Below are 8,004 nucleotides of genomic sequence, written 5' to 3' on the forward strand. Positions count from 1 at the left end.
AGGAAGTGCTGGGGCGCGTTTATCAAGCCTTGGCGTTATTAATATTTTAAAAATGTGAACACAAAACAGTAACGACAAGTATAAGGAACTTCATAGACAGGAAAACAAACCCCGCCCGCAAACCTCACCGCGCAGCACACGGGAGTTTTGCTCGCGAAGAATCCGCGTGGAAACGCGAGCCCCGCGCCCGGGGGAAGTCTGTACGGACCCGAGTGGAGCGGGTGTGCCAGTGGATGTCCGTGGTCCCCATGGTCCGGCATCGAGTCCCACTGTGTGGGGCCGCGGCCTGATTTCCCCTCCCCACAGAGGGGCCGGCGGGTGGGAAGCAGAGGAGGGGGCCTGGGAAAAAGGAGGGTTTCATTTCTTCGAGGTCGGTGGGATTTATCTATGCGAAGCGGTAGGAAGCCTATTCAGGCAGAACGAACAGCACGTATAAAGGCCCTGAGGCGTGGAGGCCCTCGGCTTCAGGCAAGAAAACCAGGTGGCTGGGGTGGGCATGGGGAGTGGACGTGGCCGGGCGCCCGGTGAGGAGAGGTCGGCAGGGGCACCCCGGGGCGGACAGCTGGAACTTCTGCACCCTACAGCTCCGGGTTTAGGGGAAAGGGGCCGAGACTGCGGGTAGGTCACGGTCCGCTTAGGGACCTAATGGTGTGGATCGGCACAGTCGTTTGGAAGTGCAGCAGAGGCTTTGCACGCTCACGACTTCCCCTGCGACCACTGGAGAGAAGACCCACTTTTCAGACCAGATGGTGTTATCCCCATTTCCCAAATGAGAAGACCGAGAAGCTGCCAGTCCCCGACCTTTGGAATGTTCAGAGGTGGAGTCGCGCTGCCTCGGGGCACTCCCGGGCGCGGACGCGGGCGCCCCGGGCGGGCCCTAGTCCCGGGCCGCTCAGCGCGGAGAACCGTGGGCCGGGATGCCGGCCCTGCCACGCAGCCGCAGAGGCTTGGCTTCGCTGGCGGGCTGGCTGGCTGGCTGGCTGGCGGGCGGCGGGAAAGGAGGCGGCGCCGCCGGGAGCGCGGCAGGAACCTGGCCGGGCCCGCCTCCCTGGCCGCCGAGCAGCGCCGGCCCCTCAAGTGATGAAAGCCCCGGCCGAGTCCAGGTCACGCTGAAGCCGTTGCCCTTTTAAGGGGGAGCCTTGAAACGGCGCCCGGGTTCCATGTTTGCATCCGCCTCGCGGGGAGGAAACTCCATGTTGTAACAAAGTTTCCTCCGCGCCCCCTCCCTCCCCCTCCCCCTTAGAACCTGGCTCCCCTCCCCTCCGAAGCTCGCGGGGATCCCTCCCTCCCACCCCTCCCCTCCCCCCCGCGCCCCGATTCCGGCCCGAGCCGGGGGGGAGGCCGGGCTCCCGGGCCAGAGTCCGGCCGGAGCGGAGCGCGCCCGGCCCCATGGACAGCTCGGCAGTCATTACTCAGATCAGCAAGGAGGAAGCGCGGAGCCCGCTACGGAGCAAAGGTACTGGGGCGCTTAGACCCGCTTAGACCCGGCGCCGCAAAGAGGAGGGGGCCGGGACCCTCTCGAGGGCGACAGTTGCCGCCGCCGCCCGGGGCGCCCGCCTTGGCGGGACCCGAAGCTTCCAACCGGAGGGGGAGCTGGGTGAGAGTTTGAACTTGCAGAAACTCGGAGACCCGGGGCGGGGCCTGGCGCCTTTTGGGGCGCTTCGGTCTGCTTGAGGTGGGGAAACTGAGGCAGGGGTGGAGCACGGGGCGCCCTCCAGGTTTCCCAGACTGGGTGTGCGCGAGGCCGAAGAGTCGTACCCCCCCCCCACTACTCCCCCATTGGCGCCAAGGGGGCTGGGAGATGGGGGGGCTGAAGAGGGCGCCTTCAGGCCACCAGCTGAGACTCCGCCCCCTCCGGGCCGCGGTCTGGCTGGGTCGCGGGAGGGGGCGCAGAGGTGACAGCGGGCTGGGGAGGGTTGGAAAGATCTCCCGCTAACGCAGGGCCACGTTCCCCACAAACTTCCACGTCCCGCGTGGAGGCGCGGAGAGAGACAACCACTTCTAAGGATCGCCCGCGCGCCCGCAGGAGACGCGTGATCGGATCGCGCACTTGGCTCCCCGAGCCGGTGGGCGCCGTGTCTGTGCATACACGCAGCGACCCGAGATGCTGCCAGCCTGGGCCGGGCACCCCGGGCCTGATGGTTCTGGTCTAGGGGGTCTGCCCCTCCCTGTCCTCGTGTGGACTTAAGAGGCTAGGAAGTTCTTCCAGGTCTGTCCACTTGTGGCCGGGACCTAGCTCCGTCCGGGGTCGGGGGTGGGGGGTTGGATAGGGGGTCGGGTGGAGGGTGGGCCAGTCTATTAGCGGGATCGAGGTTGGAGGTCCGGGTCGGGGCGGAGGAGGAGGGGCCAGTAGATGGCCGCAGGACACTAGATTCAAGCCCCCACCCCTTGTGTCTGGGCCCAGCTTCAGGGAGGACTTTGGACCTCTGGAGGTGGAGAGTGGAAGGAGGGCGGGAGTGGGCCCCAGGGCCCCAAGCCCCAGCCCTCTTTTGTAGGGGCCCCACTGACCAGGGCCTGCTCAGGTCCGGTGGGTGTCAGTAGGTGCTCGTATGCACTGCTCCCCCAGCAGAGATGGAAACTGTTGGGACGAGAAAACACCTCCTGTCCCAGCCTCCAACCAGCCCACTCCCTAATGTGGGTGACGTTGTACCCACATTAAAAGAGCTTGTGGGGAGTGGAGGGGTGGCCTGGAGCCAAGACTGTCAGGCTGCCACCTGAGTGTGCCTCCCTCAATGAAGGAAGCATGGCCAGACCGTCTCATCCCAGGGGTTGGCAGCTGGGCATGTAGGCACAGCCCTGCAGGCCAGGCAGTGTGCACGCCTCCACCTTGGGCCTCCCTGCTTCAGGTGACCAGAAGTCAGCAGCCTCTCAGAAGCCCCGGAGCCGGGGCATCCTCCACTCGCTCTTCTGCTGTGTCTGCCGGGATGACGGGGAGGCCCTGCCTGCCCATAGTGGGGCACCCCTGCTCGTGGAGGAGAATGGTGCCGTCCCCAAGGTGCGTGCTCGCCAAGTGGGGGCTGTGGGGGCACCTGGACTCAGCCCTTCGAGGGGTGTAGGGAAGGGGGCTCTTCAGGACGTGCTGCTAGGCCCTGTGGAAGAGGGTGAAGCCCCCTACCCCCCACCAAGCCCTCCACCCTCTCAGGCCTTCCCAACCCTGACTGCCTCCTGAGGGCCGCGTTGGTTTCCCAGGTTAGGAAGTGAAGCCCTGAGAGCCAGGCAGCCTACCCTCAGGCTCCAGGGTTGGCAGGGGCAAAACTGGGAAGGGGCTGGTGTCTCCACTCTGTCCTTGGGGCTCTCCAGGAAGAGGGCTGGGGGAGGAGAAATGATTGGGGCTTGAGAGAGGTGGCAGCACCAGCTCCCTGCTTGTCCCCATAGCAGGCCCCAGTCCAGTACCTGCTCCCTGAGGCCAAAGCCCAGGACTTGGACAAGATCTGCGTGGTCATCGACCTGGATGAGACCCTGGTGCACAGTTCCTTCAAGGTGGGCCCCTGCCCAGCAGCCCTCATGCCCCGGTCTCTGAGCCCTAGATGGGATTTTGATAAATGTAGGATTGTCAGAAGTCCAGAGAGGGTGTGAGACTTGGCTGAGGTCACAACAGACCCTGGCCTGGCCTGGGAGGGTGGTCCTGGTGGGCCTTGCCCCAATTCCAGCAGCTCTCTTCCTCCTGCAGCCAGTGAACAATGCTGACTTCATCATTCCTGTGGAGATTGATGGGGTGGTCCACCAGGTGAGGGGCTGGGGGTGGGGGGGAGGTGGTAGGGTTGGCGTCTGTCTTCCAGACCCCAGGTTCCTCCCACCAGTCTTGAGAGCCCTAGATGGGATTTTGATAAATGTGGAATGTCCAGGGCCCAGAGAGGGTGTGAGACTTGCCTGAGGTCACACAGACCCTCAGGGACTTGGCCCAGCTCCAGGGCCTGCAGGGAGTCGGGTGGGGGGGTCTTCCTCGGTGCCCCCTCGCCCCTACCCTGCCCGGGACCCAGTTCAAGTAATTCAGGATAGGTTGTGTGCTGTCCAGCCTGTTCTCCATTACTTGGCTCGGGGGCCGGTGCCCTGCAGCCTTGGGGTGAGGGGGTTGCCCCAGGCCCCCACATCCGGCCGAGGCCCTGGCGGAGGAAGGGGTGGGAATTAGTGATTCCCTCTGAGGTAGGGCCCGAAGACAGGAGTCGGAGGTTATTTGATCCTCTTCGGGACGGTGGGTGGTTTACCCGGTGGTGGTGGGGGTGGCTGGCCGAGTGGAGCCCATGGGCCCTGGGACCAGCTGCCCTCCTGCGCTCCTCTGCCTCCTGCACCTAACTCCTGAGCAGTCCCCCGGCCACCCCACCCGGCCCCACCCCGCCCAGGCCCATGGGCCGGCAGTCCCCTCACTGGCCCACCCCCCAGGTCTACGTGCTGAAGCGGCCCCACGTTGATGAGTTCCTGCAGCGGATGGGTGAGCTCTTCGAATGCGTGCTGTTCACCGCCAGCCTGGCCAAGGTGAGCCCTCCACCCTCCACAGGGCTCCCTGGGCACCTCTGCTTCCTGTCTGCCTCCGACACATGACCTCTGGGCAGAAGTCTCTGGGTCCCTTTTGATGCCCTCCCCGCCCCCGATGACCCACCTCCCACCCCCCAGTACGCAGACCCCGTAGCTGACCTGTTGGACAAGTGGGGGGCCTTCCGGGCGCGGCTGTTTCGGGAGTCGTGTGTCTTCCACCGGGGGAACTACGTGAAGGACCTGAGCCGACTGGGCCGAGACCTGCGTCGGGTGCTCATCCTGGACAACTCGCCTGCCTCCTATGTCTTCCATCCAGATAACGCCGTGAGTGCCCGGCAGGATGGGGGCTGGGGACCTGCAGGGGTCTGGTCCCTTCTGTTCCTCCCTCTTTTCTCTCCTCGGTGGCCCCTGCCTGCTGCCCGCTCGCCTTGTCCATCCACAGCTGCCCCAGGTCTCTTATTAGTCACTCAGCCCATTCTGCCTGCATGGACAAGGGGCCTGCTGTGGATTTGGGTCCCTTGCTGGGCACTAGAGCAGTTTCCACTTCATCCTAACAGTTGTGAACTGTTAGTGGATCCCAGAATTAACTTTAAAAAAATGAACCAAAACTGTCCAACTGCTTAGCACACAATAGGGTAAGGGCTTCCCAAGTGGCGCTAGTGGTAAAGAACCCGCCTGCCAATGCGGGAGACATAAGAGACGTGGGTTGGATCCCTGAGTCGGGAAGATCCTCTGGAGAAGGGAATGGCAACCCACTCCAGTATTCTTGCCTGGAGAGTCCCATGGACAGAGGAGCCTGGCAGGCTACAGTCCACGGGCTCCCTGAAAGTCGGACACGACTGAAGAGACAGCTCAAACATGCAAGGTTGAATATGTTTCCCTAAAACTCTGCTCTGACTTGTGTGGTCAGTGCGACTTACTGGGAAACTGTGGGTGAGGGTGCTCGGGGCTGATCTGGACTCTCTGCGCCTAGGGCCCCCTGCCCCCTTCATTGCCCCGCACCCATCTTCCAGGTACCGGTGGCCTCATGGTTCGACAACATGAGTGACACGGAGCTCCACGACCTCCTGCCCTTCTTCGAGCAGCTCAGCCGTGTGGACGACGTGTACTCAGTGCTCAGGCAGCCTCGGCCGGGCAGCTAGTGAGGCGCCACGGGGCTCGGACCTGCCCCTGACCACACCTGCACCCTACTCACTCGGACTCTGCCTTAAGAAAACTCAGCGCCATGGGGAAGCGGGGTCTCCCCGCCTCCCTGCCCCCCACCAGCCTGGCCAGGCTCTGGAGGGGGCAGCAGGCTGCATGGAGGGCGATGAGCCCCTGGGTCCCTGAGTCAGTGCCTTAGAACCTTCTCCTTGGGGGACCGGTGGGGCTCTGCATGCCTCTCCCCCTTCCTTCCTTTCTCTCTGCACCGCCATGTTTCTCTGCTGCCAAACTGGGCCCCTCGGGCCCTTCCAGTTCTGCTTGGGGGAGGGGCAGGGTTTGAGCTGCCCTCTGCCTTGGACCCGCCCCCCCCCCCCCCCCCCCAAATCTGGGAACAGAGGACACCAAGTGCCTTGCATAGAGCCCTCTTCCCAGCCGATTTTCCCAGGGCCACAATCCAGGTCAGCTCTGCCAGGAACAGCCTTCAGGTTGCTGCAATCTAGGCCGGTGGGGGAGGACTCAGTCTCCCCACCTCTTCCCTGGGGACTGCTGCAGGCCCCCCCTCACCCTACCTCTGCCTAGGGCGGGGAGGGTTGAGGGTTGATCTGTTTCCACTTGTGAAGGGAGCAAGGGTCTATTCAGGACCCCAGAATCCAGCTACTCTGGGCTCACCAGCTGCTGAGGGCTACTTCCCACACTGCCCTAAGTTCCAACCTCTCACCTCTGCCTTGGCCGGCCTGGAGGCCCTGGGGCTTGGTGCCCCCAGCTCCGTGTGGGGGCCCAGGCAGTATCCTGCGGTGCCGTATAAATATGTATATGTGTATATAGACTTTTAGGGGAGGGGGAGAGGGAAAAGTCCAGGTAGAGACACCCTTCCCTCGCCCTTCCCTGGGCCCATAAACTAGGGGAGGGGGGGAGGAGGGAAAGGATTTTTACATTTTTTAAACTACTATTTTCTGAATGAAACAGGCTGGCCCAAGGGGCCCCAGGCCCTGTCCTTTGTCCCTCACACCTCTCTGCTCCGTTCATTCATTCATTCAAGAAACATTTATTGAGCACTTTTTCTGTGCCCAGTGCTGTGCAGGTCCACCAGCGGAGTTTGTGTGTGGGTCTCTCTAGACCACCTAACTGGTGCCTCCCCACCCCCACCCCATACTTCACTGGTGCCTTTAGGGGATCTGTAGGAGGTGGGACCTTTCTTGTGGGGTTTGGGGGTCTCCAGGAAACCTGGCCAAGCTGTTCCCCCGCCCCTGTGCCAACCCCACCCCTGCAGCCCCTCTGCTTTGCCCCCTGCTGGCTGGGGGCAGCTCCCAGGATGTCCTGCCTTCCAGCTCTGAGTCCTTTATCTGGAATCCCTCCCCCAAATGCTGAGTCTGGAAGCCAGGGCCTTGGGCTCTCCCAAACGCCTAACGGTTAAGGGGACCCACATACCAGTGCCAAGGGGGATGTCAGGTGGACATGTCATTACCCTCCCCACCAGAGAGCTGGGGGTGGGAGGGAGGACAAAGTTGGTCTGACTCGGGTGACCCTCCCATCTAAGTGCCTTCTCTGTAACGGAGAACCCCACAGTTTGATAAGAACTAAAGCGAAAGCCAGACCCCCCCCCCCCCCCAATCCTGGCTCTGTGGTTATTGATGGGGAGGGGGCTGTTGAAGTTGGGGGGAGGTCCGGTGAAGCCACACCTGTTCAGCAAACCCTTTGGAGGGAAGGGCTGCCCTTACCCTTCCAGGGGCATCAAGCCTGAAAATGCAAATTTTGAATGGGTCCGAGTGCACCTGCGCTGTTTAGTCACTAACTCGTGTCCAACTCTTCTGAAGCCCCGTGGACTATAGCCCACCAGGCTCTTTCCATGGGGTTTCCCAGGCGAGAATACTGGAGTGGGTTGCCATTTCCTTCTCCGGGGATCGAACCTGTGTCTCTTGCATCGTGTGCATTCGCAGGCGGATTCTTGACCGCCGAGGCACCAGGGAAGCCCGAGTTCATGTGTTATTTAATTCTGCCCCTCTTTGCAGAAGTGATTAAATAATGCCTCCATAGGGAGGACTCCACGGAGTATTAGCTCTGAGGCGAACTGAAACGCGTCCCTAGGAGAGGCCCCTGGAAGGTATTTGGAGACTGGAGGGGTGTGGTCTCCGCCCCGGAGTGGAGGGGAGGGACCTGTGAGGCCCCAGAGGGTGGAGGGGAATGGGGCGAGCTAGAGGGAAGCCAAGTTCAACTCCAAACGGAAGAACCTGGAACGCTGCTGACCCAGGCCGCCCGCGGACTGCCGAGGCGTCGCGAGCAGCGCTGCACCGCGGGACCCGGCTGCGGGGCTCCGCGGGGGATGGGTGGGGTCGCGGCCTCGGTCTGGTTCACCTCTGCGGCCCTCCCCCGCTCCCGGCCGCGGCCTCT

General features: G+C 62.9%; 1 protein-coding gene and 1 non-coding gene across 3 annotated transcripts; both read left to right on the top strand.

Moving 5' to 3' along the window:
- Positions 1-1,153: 1,153 nt before the first annotated feature.
- Positions 1,154-7,222, top strand: CTDSP1 (CTD small phosphatase 1). Of its 2 annotated transcripts, none has more exons than XM_012146099.4 (7): positions 1,154-1,456; positions 2,847-2,995; positions 3,376-3,480; positions 3,671-3,727; positions 4,381-4,473; positions 4,612-4,797; positions 5,487-7,222. In XM_012146099.4, the coding sequence occupies exons 1-7, from the start codon at positions 1,390-1,392 to the stop codon at positions 5,613-5,615; spliced, it is 786 nt and encodes a 261-aa protein (XP_012001489.1). In that variant the 5' UTR covers positions 1,154-1,389; the 3' UTR covers positions 5,616-7,222. The 2 variants fall into 2 exon arrangements, with proteins under 2 accessions (XP_012001489.1, XP_004004972.1); XM_004004923.5 differs by having other exon boundaries at positions 3,379-3,480.
- Positions 3,967-4,051, top strand: MIR26B (microRNA mir-26b). Its single transcript, NR_107966.1, has one exon. It is a non-coding gene; the product is annotated as a microRNA mir-26b (primary transcript).
- Positions 7,223-8,004: the final 782 nt, after the last annotated feature.

This window comes from Ovis aries, chromosome 2 (assembly GCF_016772045.2).
Source record: "Ovis aries strain OAR_USU_Benz2616 breed Rambouillet chromosome 2, ARS-UI_Ramb_v3.0, whole genome shotgun sequence".
In the NCBI taxonomy this organism is placed as follows: Eukaryota; Metazoa; Chordata; class Mammalia; order Artiodactyla; family Bovidae; genus Ovis; species Ovis aries.

Excerpts from the sequence above, each read along its gene's own strand:
- CTDSP1 (XM_012146099.4), top strand. The coding sequence starts at position 1,390 with ATGGACAGCTCGGCAGTCATTACTCAGATCAGCAAGGAGGAAGCGCGG. Across the intron at positions 3,728-4,380 it reads TTGATGGGGTGGTCCACCAG|GTCTACGTGCTGAAGCGGCC; the intron begins GTGAGGGGCTGG and ends CCCACCCCCCAG. Across the intron at positions 4,798-5,486 it reads TCTTCCATCCAGATAACGCC|GTACCGGTGGCCTCATGGTT; the intron begins GTGAGTGCCCGG and ends CCCATCTTCCAG.